At 41.9% G+C, this 16,209-nt stretch overlaps 1 protein-coding gene across 1 annotated transcript; it reads left to right on the forward strand.

The window, feature by feature from the left end:
- The first annotated feature begins 67 nt into the window (after window positions 1-67).
- Window positions 68-15,414, forward strand: F10 (coagulation factor X). The gene is made up of 8 exons (XM_081198474.1): window positions 68-520; window positions 3,397-3,557; window positions 6,170-6,194; window positions 7,251-7,364; window positions 9,553-9,684; window positions 11,767-11,981; window positions 12,860-12,977; window positions 14,272-15,414. Exons 1-8 carry the CDS (start codon window positions 343-345, stop codon window positions 14,817-14,819), a joined length of 1,491 nt encoding a protein of 496 aa, XP_081054600.1. The 5' UTR covers window positions 68-342; the 3' UTR covers window positions 14,820-15,414.
- The last annotated feature ends 795 nt before the right edge of the window (window positions 15,415-16,209 follow it).

The following is a 16,209-nucleotide window of genomic DNA, read 5'->3' on the forward strand; positions in this document are numbered from 1 at the left end:
AGATACTGCAAAAGGGACACCCATGACAAAATGTTTTTGGGAAGGGGAGGGGGCGGAGAAGAGACTTCATTAGGAACAAATTGCCCAAATGGGTTTGTTTTGAATTTTCTTGTGAACAGAGGGCTTATTTCCGTAAATGTAATCAGCTTTTGACTTACAGACACACTTCCTCTGTGCCTAAATATCTGAGGAGAAAAGCAAGGGAAGCTGCTTTTTGAAGCATCCAAGGCACCACTTTGCCTTTACTCTGCCTCTTATGACCTTACTTGGAAAAGACCAGGATGTCTTATCATTCAGCACAATAATTTGGATAATCCTCATCCAAACACAACCCCGTTTGTTATGTGTGATAAGAGGTGCAGCCCAGCAACAGGAAGTGTGCTGTTTGAACCTTATTCACGACTAGCCCCTGCAGTAGAACAGTGTGTTGTTTTTCCACGGATAGGCACCATGGCTAGCCAGCTGTTCCTCATTCTGATTCTCACTTCTCTGTCAAGTTTCCTGAAGGCAGAAAGAAATGGTAAGAGAGCCTTAAATCATTTCTCTCTCTCTCCTTGCAATTGCTTTCATTTATTTTGAATAAGAATTATTATTTTTCCTTTGTGTGTAGGAAGAAAGTAAGGGTCACAAATTAGGAGAAGTCTTCTCCACCAAAAGGGTCTCAGTATATTATACAGTATAATGCATCTTGTTTGCCTGTGTATGGTGTGGGAATTAATTTCAAGGCTGCATATGCACCATACATTTAAAGCACTCCCCCCCCCCCAAATAATCCTGGAAACTATAGATTACCCATCACAGAGCTACAATGCATTGAGGAACTACAGTTCCCAAAATTCTTTTTTGGGGGGTGTTGCTTTCAATGTGATTTAAATGGTGTGGGAAAGCACCCTGGAATGTAGTTCTGTCTGTGAGATGGTAAAAATACATTCTCTTTCAGCTACGGGGTGGTGGGAGAGAAAATGATATACATGACAAGGGAAAGAGCCCTTCATATAGCAAATAAATGTTTCGGATGAGGAAGGCAGAAACATATATCTAATATTGTCCCCAGAAAAATAAAAAGTGTGACACAGAAGGAGTTAATAAACAAGAAACGGTGAGAATGATAGTGGAAGTAATGTTTCTGTGAAATGAAGAAATGCACCTAGTTTTAGTTGGGGAGGGGGAATCATAACATTGCACAGATCAATGAAGTTGTGGCAATAAATTTAATATGCTTGTTCTCTCAAACACACCAATGTTGCTATGAACTGCATAATTTCATAAAAATTTCACATACAATATAACAAGGCCCCACTGGCAATCTGGAATGATATTTTTAAACAAGTAGCTGGCTTTGGTGTTTTAAATTCATTTTTATGTCATCAGCAAAAGCAATATAGGCTTTATGAATGTTAATACCCTGTTAGTAAACACTTGGTTGGGCATGGAAGCAAGCCATGTTAATTTAACTGTAACCCACTGTTCAGTACAGTTGATTAGGATTATAATGTACATCACATGCACTCAGCTCAGACGAATGATGATCTGTATTTCTTCATGTGCTTTGGCTACAATGGGAACTGAAGTGGCCAATATGGGATGGGACTAGGGGCACGGAAACAATAGCATATAGTGAAAAAGTGATACCGTCCCATTTTGGGTCTTCATAAACCTCTTCTCAGGAGTCCTCAATGGTTGGCAGGGAATAGGTCAGGCAAAAGGTAGTATTTATTCACACCACAGGTAGTTAAAATTATGGAATTCACTGCCACACACGATGTAGTGATGGCCACCAGTTTAGGGGACCAAGCAACATGATGTTAAAAGCACCTTTGCACTTGATGTGCAACTTAAATGCTGGGGCAGGTGGCTGATAATTATTAGCATAACAGCAGATGTGGAGGCAAAATAAGCTTTTCCATGCAATTGAAAACTTTAGAGCAGGAATTTTCAGGGTGATTGGAGAAGTGAATAATTTGGGCAGTAGAAATTGAGGGATAGAGTTGAGAGGAACGAGGTATGAAAGGTGTAAGCCAGAGAAAACAGCTGGAACAGTCAAGGTGGGAGATGACCAGAGCATGCAGCTGAGGTTTTAGCTGAGATTTTGCAGATGAATCGGTAGATTTCTGCAATGATTTGGGGAGGGGGGAGAAAGAGGAAGAACCAAAGATAAGGCCAGAGCTTTGTGTTTGGCCATCAGGCTTTAGAGGCAGAGCCCAGGGAGTTGGTGAGAGAGAGTCAACAGAGCATCAACAGACTACAGACCCTGAAAGGAGCAAATGACAAAAAGATGGAGTGTGTGCAATTTTGAAAGCAACAAGGTGATGCCTGCAGAAAGTGACTGCTTACAAGATGTGCAGAGTGGCAATCCCAGAATAATGGGTTTTACTTCCACATCTTCGTGGCATGTAGTGAAATCCAGTATGGTGGTCTAAGTAGGAATTTTGAGAATTCCTGAGACATAGACCAGGGAAGTCTCCTGATGCCTGTGTTAGCCACCCACCCTGCAACTACAAGCTATTATGCCACCTGTTTCTTCACCCCATGCTGTATGGAAAGAAAGCATCCAATGATCGTGAGAGGTTTCAGAGGGACCTTACTGCTGTGGGAGCAACTAAAGCTGTGTACACATTGCTGTTTCCTCTGGTTCCAGTACACCCACACCACCTCCCTTTTGGATCCATGTACACATGGAGTTACCTGCCATGCAGAGTTATCCTGTAGGTTCTTGAGCAGTCCTGCTGTTTGATGTGTTTTCCTTCAAACCAGTTTCAATTCAAAAGGAAAATTTAAGCCACTTTCACAGCTAAGCTGAGGTGTGTGGATTTGAGACAGCCGTTGCTCATGCAAGGATTACAGCACATGCACAGATGGGGAGCAGGTTGCAAGGGGTGCAAAAACCCAACAGGTAGTGTGCATCAAGTGAATACATTCCCTCCTCCCACTCTGGTGTGTACAACAATGTGCAAATGCCACTTGAAATGCAGTGGGTGTGCTGGGGTGGGGATGAGCTTGCTGTTTTCAGCTGCAAAATGGGAGTGGCTTTCTCCTCCCCCCCCCCCCAAGTGAAATATGAGAAGGCTGGAAGCGAAGTAAGTCAACCTCCTCTAGGGAGCAGCAGCCACCACAAGCACTGGGTGGCTTATCTTAACTCCATAGGCAAACATATGAGCCAGGCAGTCTAGCCTAAGAACTGAATCACTTGCCCTGTGGATGCTGCCTCATACAACATGCACATGAGACGGAAAGAGACAGAGAAAGAACCATGGTGTGCTTTCTATCACAAGCAGAGATGTGAAACCATGTGCAACATTTATCTATAAATGCAAAACAGTTTTCTGTAATGTGTTTTGAAATATGCATACAAGACATGAGTTGGTGGTTGTTTGTTGTTGTTGTTTTTTTCTTTAGTGTTTCTACAGGATAAAAAGGCAAACAATTTTTTGGAACGAGCAAAGCGTGCCAATTCTCCTTTTGAGGAGTTTAGGCAGGGAAACATTGAAAGGGAGTGCATGGAAGAGAGGTGCTCCAAGGAAGAAGCCAGAGAAGCCTTTGAAAACCAAGAGAAAACTGTAAGGAGAAAGCTGGCCAGTGTGTTTGCTTTGCCTTCATATGACTGCCTCTTTCTGTCCTCTGGAGCAAGATCAAAACAGGGTCGACAGCTATGTTCTACCAGCCGTGCCTTCACAGTGGAACTGTCAGCTGTATTTAACAGCTTCCTACTCCTGCAAATAGGGACGCGGGTGGCGCTGTGGGTTAAACCACAGAGCCTAGGACTTGCCAACCAGAAGGTCGGCGGTTTGAATCCCTGCGACGGGGTGAGCTCCTGTTGCTCGGTCCCTGCTCCTGCCAACCTAGCAGTTCGAAAGCATGTCAAAGTGCAAGTAGATAAATAGGTACTGCTCCAGCGGGAAGGTAAACGGCGTTTCCGTGCGCTGCTCTGGTTCGCCAGAAGCAGCTTAGTCATGCTGGCCACATGACCCGGAAGCTGTATGCTGGCTCCCTCGGCCAGTAAAGTGAGATGAGCGCCGCAACCCCAGAGTCGTCTGCGACTGAACCTAATGGTCAGGGGTCCCTTTACCTTTACCTTTACCTTTACTCCTGCAATACCCTAGCGTTCTCTCCATGTGCTACTATTTCCCCCTCTTCTTCCTTACTATTGCTTCTTCCAGCTGGAGAACAAACTGGAACCCAGCCATATCTCTCCATATCTCTCTCCCTAAGCCAGGAATGGGGAATCTGGGACTGTACAGACGTTGTTGGAATCCAACTCCCATTAGTCCCAGCCAGCAATGTCAAGGGTAAGAGATGATGGGAATGGTAGTCCATTGACATCATTCTGCAGGCTCCCCATCCCTGTCCTAGACAAAGCAGAGGAGGGGGAAATTGTGGATAATAATAATGAAAAAGGGAGTGGACAAACAGGAAGGGTCAAGACTGTCTATTGAATAATACCACTCTGACAACTCTGTTGTGAAGGTGCACTCAGTAGTGTGTGGTTGGCCCTGTTTTTATATTGCATCTTAAATGATACTTTTCCCATGCTTACATATATGTGTGCAGCAGCTGATTCCTTTATTAATATTTTATTAACATATTTATATTATTTTTATTACTGTACAAAAACAGCTGAGATACAGTGGTTCTTCATAAGATATAGAACAGTCAAGACCAAAAACATAAGTCATTAAAATCATTAGAAATATTAAGAATGTTAACAGTGTAGGTAACAAGGTATTAAGGACACTTAAGGCATAGAAGCTATGGTAAGTTAAGAAAAACAGGAACTTAACACTCATGTGGCATACTTATTAGAAATATTAGAGTGTTACAAACATTACAGTGATGAAACAAAATTAACAATACAGCAGCTACCTACTTGCTTGCAACACATCATCTCCTTGTTTATTTACGTGACAATTCTTCTATGAAAGGAGAATCATAGAATCATAGTCTTGGAAGAAAGAGTTTCTGTTTATCAAAAGAGAAATAAAAGAAAAGCATCAATCAACACCTTTACATTGCATTTCTCTTCTTCCCCTCTAATATTTTATGCTCCTCTCACACTTCATAATTGTTACGGAAAAGCAGCAATGCGAGAAAAAACTCAAATATTTTGTTCAATGCACTTAATGGCCAGAAGCCATTTATTTAATTCCACCCCCTTATAATTCTCAGACTCTTTCATGAGTAGTCTGTTTCACCCTTACCTATCATAAATTATGGCCATCTGCTCAACAAGCCAGAAAGACAAGAGTAAAGGTAATAAAGGAATTCCACAGGTAGGAAAGAGGGGAATCTGCAACTGATAAAGGGGGAACTCTGAAATAGCAATCCTCCCTTAAGTTGCCTTAGTCCAGGTAGTACAAGATTGTCTCTCAGTTAGCTAATGCTTCTTGTCTTTTAGTATTAATAATGGCAGTCAATTGCCATTACTAAATACTAAAATTAAACCAATTAAATTAAATACAATTAAATATTAATTGTACATTAATTTAATACTTTAATTAATACATTAATTAATTAACACATTAATTAAATGTACATTAATTTAAATGCAATTAAACCAAATGCAATTATTTTTTGCAAATACTCCCAGATCTGTTTGAAGTTGTGAATATATGCACAGCTCTTGTTGATACTTGACATAGTATTCTTCTTAATCTACCCGCCCTCCCACCTAAGGTCCCAAGGTGGGTTACATTACAACACAAGTTTGGTACTGTTTGCTAGGTCAGTTCAGGTGGCTTAAGCAGTTCCATTATGCTAGGCGGCAGGCTGTAGCAGAAATTGGCAGAGGACTGAAAGATGTCCTTAATTGGCAGACTCTGTCTATACTGTTGGCCTGTCTATACTGGTCCTCAGTTGGGTTACAGCCTGACCTAAGGTGGATCACAAAAGCAGCACTGCTGCCCAATGAATATGTGGTCTGAAAATTAACAAGTGGGTCTACATTTCTTGATGGGTTCTGCTGAGTCTGTTTGAAGACTATCTCATTGAGGTGAGTAAGGATGCAAAGTAACAGGTACACCTGTGCTTCTGGGACAGCGCTCACAGCTAGAGTGAAGTAAGGCATTGGAGCTCTAACATGACCAGATTTTGGGAAGAGCTGCTGCTGTTGCTGTTGCTGCTGTTGGAAGAACTGCTATATTGTTGTAAATAAAATCTGCTGTTTTCTTATTAGGAGGAGTTCTGGAATGTGTATGTAGGTAAGAGATCCATATTTTTTTCCAACCAAGTATTTCTTTAAAATGCTGTTGATATGTATTAGATAAGAAATAAATTAGTTGATTCATTGGGTAATATCCAACTAAGGCAATAATCCAAGTAGATTTGAGTTGCTTGACTTCTATGAGTCTACTCACAGTATGACTAATGTAGGATATACATTATTGTTGTTGTTGTTGTTGTTGTTATTTCAGATTCAATTATACTTCTTAGCTAGGACAGTTTTTAGTTGTTCCAGGTTAATGTGAACTACTTTGATTGTGACAAAGGAACTGTAGCTCCATGTTTTAATGCTCCCCAGCCTGTATCTTAGTAGAAAACATGTTCAGAGATGCTAAATTGTGTGTTTCCACTCTCCCATGGCTGCATAAAACTGATAAAGGAAGACCCTATGCCACATATTGACTGATTGGTGCCTTCAACATATATATATATTTGAAACAACAGAAGCAAAGCCTGCTGGTGGAAGAGTTTTACATTTTGGTAGGGGTGAGACTGAGAGAGCCAAAGCAAACAAGGGATTACAATCCACGTTTGCAAAGGTGGTTTCCTGTTTTCAAAGGATGGCAGCAACTCTTAGAGCTGTGAGCAGCTGTTTCAAGAACTTATGATCAGCATTTTGCAATAGGAATGAAAGCTGAACCCTTAGCTCTTAATCTATATGCCCCACACATCGACAATAAGTGTGCTTATAAGACCCCAGTCCATAGCAAGTTCTATTAATTTCAGTGGAACTTACCTCAATATAATGTCCAGGATTTAGGCACAGGAGCTGTAGCAACAGTGGAGCAGACCACCTTAGAAGCTGGTGGACTCTCCTTTGTAAGAGGTTTCAAAGCTGAGGCTGACTGGCCACCTATCAGGGACATCATAGTGGTAGAAGCCCTATGTTGACAGGTAGTTGGACTAGATGAACTTTGGGGAACCAGTATAAAAAGTGACACCGGGTAACCTCATATTTTCATTCTTAACACATTCATTAATACCTTGGATAACAAGAAATTATATTACACAAATATTTTTCCCCAAAATGCTAGATGGGGATCAGTGTGCTTCAAACCCTTGCCATGACCGTGGAACGTGCAAAGATGGCATTAATAAATATACCTGCACATGTTTGGATGGCTATGATGGGACAAACTGTGATAGTGGTAAGTTGTGTTTCAGTTGCAAAATAGCAGTGACTCTCTTTTTTGTTGGTTTATTTCACCACGTTCTCTGAGGGTGGGCTCCATACAGCTCCATAGAAGCATCCTAGGCTGAGACGATACGGAACAGCATTTCTAAATATGTTGTTATGAATGTGGGAACTGCCAATACCATTTCTCTCTCTCTGCTAGTTTTCCTTCCGGCTCGAAGGTTGTTGGTCTCCCTCCCTCCATTTTCTACTTCAGGAGCACGTTGCTCCCAGGCCTTCTCTTTGTGAAACACAGATCCCATTTTTAACAGGCCACCCCAATCCCTGCTGAACTGTGGTCTTTGTCCTCAACCAGGGTCTGTGTTCCTTTGGAGAACTGAAGACATGGCAGAGGCTGTCGTAGCTTTAAGAAATAGGATTTATTCACATATTTACACCTGAATTTAGATGGAGGGACTACAGATCTCAAGAGGGACTTGTCCCTCACAACAGTACAGTATTTGAGTCCAAGGCATCTCTCCCAGCCAGCCAGCCTAAATTGTCCTGCATTTTTCAGCTATTCCAAGCTTTGTGAAAGGCCCCTAAACTCTTCCTGTCTCATTACATCTAGTTACCCTGGCAACCTGTCTCTCTTCACACCGGAAACTTAGGAGCCAACTCCTGGCGTTCGTGGGGACTTGAGCCTCAAAGTTGATGGACATTCCCATTCAAATGCTGTGTGTGCACTGCGTCATGTGATAGATTATGTGGGGCAAGGCTTACCCGGGCCCCCACAATATTTTATTCATGTTGGTACCCCTGACAGTTCTCTTACATTGCCAATGGTCCTCAGTGGCTCTGCATTGTTTTGTAACAGCCCATGCTTGGCCAGGTCCTTTTGCATAGGCTAGGCCAGGATTTCCTCTGCAGCTTGTATTTCTCCTTTCATATCCCAAAATCTTACCATTTATTAATTTATTGGTTTAGGGGACTCTCCCCCCACCTAGGAATGCGGGTGGCGCTGTGGGTTAAACCACAGAGCCTAGGGCTTGCTGATCAGAAGGTCGGTGGTTTGAATCACCGCGATGGGCTGTGCTCCTGCTGCTTGGTCCCTGCTCCTGCCAACTTAGCAGTTCAAAAGCACGTCAAAGTGCAAGTAGATAAATAGGTACCGCTCCGGCGGGAAGTTAAACAGCGTTTCCGTGCGCTACTCTGGTTCACCAGAAGCGGCTTAGTCATGCTGGCCAAATGACCCGGAAGCTGTACGCCGGCTCCCTTGGCCAATAAAGCGAGATGAGCGCTGCAACCCCAGAGTCAGCCACGACTGGACCTAATGGTCAGGGGTCCCTTTACCTTTACCTTTGCCCCCCCCCCCCACATAAATAATATGCTGTATGGCACCGGCTGGGAACTAGAGGCAGACATCACCTATCATTTCAGTTCCCTGATCCTTTTAAATGTTTGCTACGGTGAGATCCTAAGGAAGGGGAGAGCTTATGCATCTGACTGCAGGGTTGAAGTAAACGTTCCTCTTTAAATCTAACTTGAGCAAAACAGGATTCCCATATGTATTAGATAAGTATTTAAGAATGCTTCTCATGGCCATCTTGTTGACCACTGAGAATAAGATGCTGGTCTGATCCAGGAGATTTGATTCTTACGTCCCTATGCATTTATGGTATCCACACAGTGGTTGCGTTTGCACATAATGGTAGCCTGACTATCTGGCTTATTGTGTTTTATTGTGAATGAGCAATTCCTGCCAAATTGTTCCTACTCCGCTCCTCCAGGGTTTGTGGTTTCTTGCTCCCTAGCAAACCACGATAGCTAGCCAGTCCTGACCCACGATTTGTTGTTCTTTTGTTGGCTTGCTGGTGGTGGCTTGTTAGGGAACAACAAACCATGATTTCTGGTTCAAACATAAACGAGGCTTCCTGTTTTGTTTCTCCCACTGGAGCAAAGCACACAATTGCTGCTACGTCTTGGAGGACGTTATGCTCAGGCTTGCGGTCATGGAATGGCTAGACTACAAACCAATTTTCCTGAAAAGCAGTTGGCTTTTCAGTGACCCTCAACAATTGCCCCATTTGTCCATTGATAGAGCTTTAGCTTAAACAGTAGAGAACACAAAGGAATTACCCAGTGCAAAAACATTTTAACCATTGCCTGAAGAATGTGTGTTAATTTATTCTTCAGCACTCATGTATTTGTTTTTTATACAGTCATACAAAGATCCTGCAAATTGCAGAATGGTGGCTGTAAGCAGTTCTGCAAGCTTGTAGAAAACAATATTGAATGCTTTTGTGCCAATGGATATATTCTGGAAAACAATGGACAATCCTGCATTCCTACAGGTATGAAGCCATTTGTTTGGTTGAAGCAACTTGTTATAAGTATATATTCTTATTTTGGGGGTGCATTTTTGCATGCATTATCTTTTTTAATGCTACCAACAGTTTAATTTCGAGTTTGCTTTTCCCCTTTTACAAGGATATTCTCAAACTTTCTTATCTCCATTTTTTCTCTTCATGTTCTGAAATAAATCCATAAATTTCCAGGAGTCTTCAGCAATCTAAAGTTGTTGTGTCTCCTATTCACAAAATAAGTTAAAGAAGAGGAAGAGGGACATGGGCTGACATATTGATGCTGACAACGTTTTCTGGCTACTGCAAAATTAAAATCCTGCATGCACGAAGAGCACCCATATCACAATAAATAGCCATTCAGAAGCACCCATAGAATTTGTTCTTTTGACTTCTACCTTAAAATAAATCATAGTACAAAAAAAAAATTTTTTTTAAGAGAGACACTGGAGGTACTATTTTCCCCCCTCGTTTTTCCCTCACCCAGCAATATCAGTGTTTGTTTTTTTAAAGGATTAGTTACTATAAGCCATGAAAGATGCATTTTAAAGTTAAACCCTAATTTCCTATCTAAACCTCTGTGATGTTCCGCATCTATTTATTTATTTATTTCAATTTTATTTGATTTGATTTATATACCGCCCTATACCCACAGGTCTAAGGGCTGTTGACAGGATAAAATCAGAATATAAAACCACAAAATACTTCTATCTACACTTTGTGTTCTGCATCCTTTATTATTGATATATAGTTTGTTTCTAACTGTGGGTGCACAGATTCTGATGTGGTTTAAGGGTCTGAGAAAGAGAATTTTTTTAATCAAAAAGAATTTCATTTGACCATTAGATCTGAAGGTCCTTTAGCTGATATTTTCATTTTAAGGTGACCTATGTCTTTCCTCTGTGCTTTTTTAAATTTCATCATATTTGAAAGGTGCAATGAAAAGATAGTTGGTCACAGGAAAATTAAGTAATCATAGGTTCGTAAGGCACTCTTACAAATGTTTATTCAAAAATAATGCTCCATTGAGTTCAATGGGTCTTTGTCTTCTGACTTCCCTTCTTTCCTACTTTGTCCACCTTTCATCTTCCTGGATCCAAGCCACATCCAGGAGCCAGTTTCTTGACCCAGGGCTGGTTATATGGAGCATATGACTCTCTTCTTCAAACAGCTCCACTGGCTACCAATCTGTTTCTGGGCACAATTCAAAGTGTTAGTTATGGCTAAGAAAGCCCTAAACAGCTTGGGTCAAAGCTGTCTGAAGGACTTATACAAACCTGCTTGGGCTTTGAGATCTTTGGAAGAGACGCTTCTCTAGCTCCCGCCACCCTCACAGGTATGCTTGGTAAGGATGTGGGACAGGGCCTTTTCTGTGGCTGCTCCCAAACTTTGGAATTCCTTCCTTAGAGAAGCTGGACTGGCTCCTTCCTTGTGAAACAGGTGAAAGCATTCTTGTTCCAACAGCCTTTGGAAACTGGCTGCTTTTAATGAGGGGGTTTGTGCCGCGCTTTTTTTTTGTATTTTTTTGTAAAATTTAAATAGATGTGTGTGTGAGAGAGAGAGAGAGAGGGAGGGAGGGAGATTTAATTCTATAGATTCTAATTTTTAATTATTTTTTCTATGGTTTTAGTGCTTCTTATTTTTATCTGTAAGCCGTCTTGAGTATCTTCAGGGGAAAAGGCAGGGCATAAATAAATATAATAATAAAAAGAATATTTCAGCCCTCCATAGGAAAAGGCATATTTTAAAAGACTGACTTTTTGTTTCTGTTAAGTTGTGGGTGAACATATCAGACGACACAGCGATTCCTCAAACAGCTCTTGTTTATTCAGAGGCCAGAATAGAACTGAACTGAAGGGTTCAGTCAGCCTGCTTATATAGAGCTCCAGTACAATGTAACTGTAACAATTTTCTAAAACTATCCAATCACTGAACGTCACTTTCGATCCCTTATTTGCATAACTATCTACAGTATCCCCCTGCTGGCCCAGGGTAAGAACTTCAGTACATAACAGTTTCATTGGCACAAGTTGGCTTGGTTGTGTTGCCTAATTTAAAATGCTGTTTTTGCAGTTCCATATCCATGTGGTCGGATTCAGAAAAAGAAGGTGGCAAAGAGAGAAGCAAGTTATTTAGAAGAGTTGGATTATAATGACACACAGATTGTCCCAAGCCCTGGTCCCGAAGCTGAAGAGCCATTGTATGGGACCGAAGAAGATCCTGACGAGGACCGTGGTGTCAGAATAGTTAACGGAGAGGATTGTAAACTGGGCCAGTGTCCTTGGCAGGTAAGTTACTCTGTCATGTATCTTGTATAAATATTATATACCATATTCATTTATTATCCATATTTAACAATGGACACTGATTCTATCATTTTTAGCTGCTCCCATATTGTATTAAAGTGGGGAACAGCAAGGATCCCCACTCCAGGCTGTGGTTGGCTAAATTACCTGTTTTTAAACTTCTTTTTTTTAAAGGCAATAAATAGCTTTTACAAGAAGAGATTCAGGGCTATGGGCCTGCAACCTTCAGCCTCATCAGGTTACCCACAGGACTTCAGATTCTGAAGTAGACTATGTAGCTCATGTTCCATCCTGACTGAATCTCTTTTGGAATTGGAGTTTGGCGATTCCTTAACCAACCCTGGGCTCTTCCCATCAAGGCATTTTGCTGCCTGAGGCAAAGGGCAAGATGGCATCACCTCCATTCTCTGTACATAAACTCTTACTTCAGCCTTAGTTGATGGGGCAGAGTCCTTCACTATACCTGCAGGCAGCAGGCTAGCTTATGGGGCTCAGGCCAGGCTGTATGGCCCTCACAGCTTTTCCCACTCCTTGCCCCTTAGCTTTCCCCTGCTGCCTGAGAAAGCCGCCTCACTCTGCCTAATGGTAGATCCGGGCCTGCTTCCCATTAAACCCCTGACAGAAATGCACCACGTCACTCAGGCACTTAAAAGTTGCTTTTGTAAATCTGCTCTTTTCTTTTCTTCCCTGTCTTTGTATGTCCTTATTTGGTTTCCCCCCTCATTTGGCTCTGCCTTATTTTGATTCTTACACGTGTTCTAGAAACAAGACTCAATACATCCTACGGTGTCATTTCTCCCTCAGAAAAAAAAGCTACTTACTCACCCAATCCTGATTTTTGTACCTGCTTCTTTTTTCAGGCACTTCTGATAGATGATGCAGGAGAAGGGTTTTGTGGAGGCACCATTTTGAGCCCCATGTATGTGCTTACCGCGGCTCATTGTATAAATCAGACAAAAACGCTGAAAGTTGTTGTTGGTGGGTATTTTCGATTTTTGTCACCTATTCAAAGACGCTAAATTGTAAAACAAAACACACAAAAAATTGGTAGGTGAGGTACACAGAGGTAATCACTAATAGTTTTTAATATCTTGCTCAATATCTCACCAACATTCATGTTTTGTAAATTCATGTTTTGTAAATAAGCCTTTGGCTGTGAGCTGTGGTTGTGTGTGTGTGTGTGTGTGTGTGTGTGTGTGTGTGTGTGTGTGTGTTACTGATCTCATGTGGGATTTTTAAAAAAAGAAATCAGAAGTAGGCAGGTGGGTGTGAATGAATTGGGGATGAACTGTGGTGCTCATCAAAAGAAGGTGTTTTTCCCCCGTGGGGCAACTTGCAGCTTTGGAATATCAGCGGTAATTGAGAAAATACACTGGCGGGGGCGGGGGCAGGGAGGATTAGCACCCACCCACAGAAAGCGCAAGTCATGGAACGTCTAGGGCCGGCCTGTCTGAGGCAGAGCAGCAAATGGCACACACACACATAAAACCCAAGCTGGACAAATTATTCTGTCACCTGAGAGAGCAAATCCCACAAGTACTTCCTCCCTTTCCTGGCAGGAAAAAATGCAACAATAACAAATTGCCATTGGTTTCCAACCTTTTTGTGACTCCCGAAATAAGCTGCCCTCGCTATGCGTAGTGGGAAGACTGGTCCCAGAAATATTCCCAGTAGCAGACTACTACAGTTCCCAGAATTCTTTGAATGAAAGAATGCGCTTCAAATGTCCTTCAAATATTTAGCAGGAAGTGTATAGTGTGTACGCAGCCTTAGAAAAAATGCAGATCATCTTGAAGATACCTGGTGGGACTTTCTTACCTTTTTGGCGATTCAGGAGGTGTGCACAACCCTTGCTTACCTCAGGCAGCTGCCACAGAATCTCAGAAAATACTGCCGTTTTCATCCCCCTTCTCTGTTCTTCATTTTTTCTTCCATTGAATTTTTTAAAAATTTATTTGTTAATTTGGTTAAATGTATTATCAGGTGTCAAATAATAGGTGTCAAAATTATTATCATTATACATCCAGACGTTGGGGTTCTGAGAGGGTGGAAAGACATAGTTTTATGAGCAAAGACTGGATGAGTTGGGAAGAGATCAGCAAGTTTTGTATTTATTCTGGATCAAATGTCATGGACAAGTGTTGTTTTTATTACCGTATATTCTAACTGGGGGGGGGGGGGAGAGAGATTAATAACAACACCACCCAGTTTGAATACCAGTGCACCTCATATTTATATCACATAATAATTATACTGTGTTGTTCTCACACAGGGGAAGTGAACACAACGGTGAGCGCAAGAACAGGGACAGTTCATACAGTGGAGAAGATATACGTACATCAAAAATTTGTTTTGGCAACCTATGATTACGATATAGCCCTCATTCAGCTGAAGACCCCTATCCAGTTTTCCGAGAACGTGATCCCTGCATGCCTTCCCACTGCCGACTTTGCAAATCAAGTTCTGATGAGAGCAGGAAAGGGTATGATCAGTGGCTTTGGCCGCCTCCACGAAAGAGGCCGAGTATCCGCCACGCTCAAAAAAATTGATGTCCCCTATGTTGAGAGGCATATCTGCAAGCTGTCCAGCAATTTCCCGATCACTGAAAATATGTTCTGTGCTGGTTACCATACCGTAGCCCAAGATGCATGTCAGGGAGACAGCGGAGGACCACATGTCACTCAATACTGGGACACTTATTTTGTGACTGGTGTAATCAGCTGGGGGGAAGGGTGTGCAAGGGAGGGAAAATATGGGATTTATACCAAGGTGTCGAGATTCATAGGTTGGCTGAGGAGAATAATGCGTCCAAAGCTGTAACACGGTGGAGTGTGAGAGGACAACCATTGTCTCCCTGATCATGGTCTATTGTTGTGTTTCACACAGGCATTTCCACGGGTGAATTAAATAGGTCACTTTGCCTAGGACTTAAACCAGCCTCTGCCAACCAGGATTATTTTTGGACTATAAGTCCCATCAGCCTCAGCCAGCACAACTATGCTGGTTGGCGTTGATGGGAGTTGTAGTACAAAACATCCTGAGGGCACCAGCTTGGTGAGGCATGACTTACACTATGTTACTTTAATGGCCTCTTCATTTCAAAAGCCTTGTTCAGGTGTTCTTCCTGAACAAGAAATATCAATATAGTACGTAGTTTTGCCTAATGCAATGCATTCTTGTATGTTATTTTCATTTATATGTACTCTGTGCCCACCTAGTACATGCATTTTTGTGCACATTTACTTGTCTGGAGAACTGGATTGCAAAATTCGGAGAAGTGCAGGTTTTGAAGTATGTTTTGCTTCATGTATTGTTTATAGAAGCACAAATTCCATGTTAGCCTTTAAATGCTAACTGAACTGAATTTCTTCCCCCATCCCTATAATGCCATAATAAAAGAAAGTGTTAACGTTTATCTGATGGGAAAACGCTATGTTGTTATACATCATTTTCAACAACGCATCCTTTACAGTAGCAACAAATTATATGCCTTGTGGACGCTGCTGGGTTTGTTTTGTTTTTTGAAAGCATGTTATCAGGCCATGCGAGTTGAGAGCTGCCACAGAAGGTTAGTGAAATATACTCATAGTCGCAAAGTGATTTCATGCTCTTTATTCAGCTCATAGTGGTGAGGAGGAATGAATGAATCCCCTCAAAGTATCTGCTTTATATACATTATTTACACAATGGGCTGCACATGATTGGCTAATTCCGGAATTCTACTGTAAGCCAATCAGGTTGTGGATTCACTTCTATCTGGAGCATGATTGGGTAGTTCCTGTCAACCAATCATACTGCTGTATTGTTCTAGGACCAATCGGACTGCTGCCTTTTGGATCCTATTGTTCTAGGACCAATCAGACTGCTGCAGTTTGGATCCTATTGTTCTAGGACCAATCAGACTGCTGCAGTTTGGATCCTATTCAACTGAGTACATAACAGTTAGTATTCCAACCTGTTCAGAAATCACAAATCATCTGCTAGCCTGCATCTGAGTGGGCCAACCTCCCTGTATTTATCTGGCTAGAGAATGTACATAGCTAATACTTGATGATCTTTGTTTCATTCCATACACTGAATTGTAGCCCCATTTTCTAGTGACTCACAATCTCCCAGTCTATAGCTTGGCAGAAAGCCTGTCCACTAAATTGTGTGTGTTCTCCCTCTTGTGGCCGCAAAGTACCAATGCAGAAACAGTGCTAGAAATGTG

Source organism: Podarcis bocagei, assembly GCF_964188305.1.
Source record: "Podarcis bocagei genome assembly, chromosome: 6".
NCBI classification, from domain to species: Eukaryota; Metazoa; Chordata; class Lepidosauria; order Squamata; family Lacertidae; genus Podarcis; species Podarcis bocagei.

What these genes read in the sequence shown, in the direction of transcription:
- F10 (XM_081198474.1), top strand. Translation starts at nt 343, where the DNA reads ATGTGTGATAAGAGGTGCAGCCCAGCAACAGGAAGTGTGCTGTTTGAA. An exon ending in TTGAAAACCAAGAGAAAACT is followed by an intron (nt 3,558 to 6,169) that starts GTAAGGAGAAAG and finishes TTTTCTTATTAG; the next exon opens with GAGGAGTTCTGGAATGTGTA. An exon ending in AACGCTGAAAGTTGTTGTTG is followed by an intron (nt 12,978 to 14,271) that starts GTGGGTATTTTC and finishes GTTCTCACACAG; the next exon opens with GGGAAGTGAACACAACGGTG.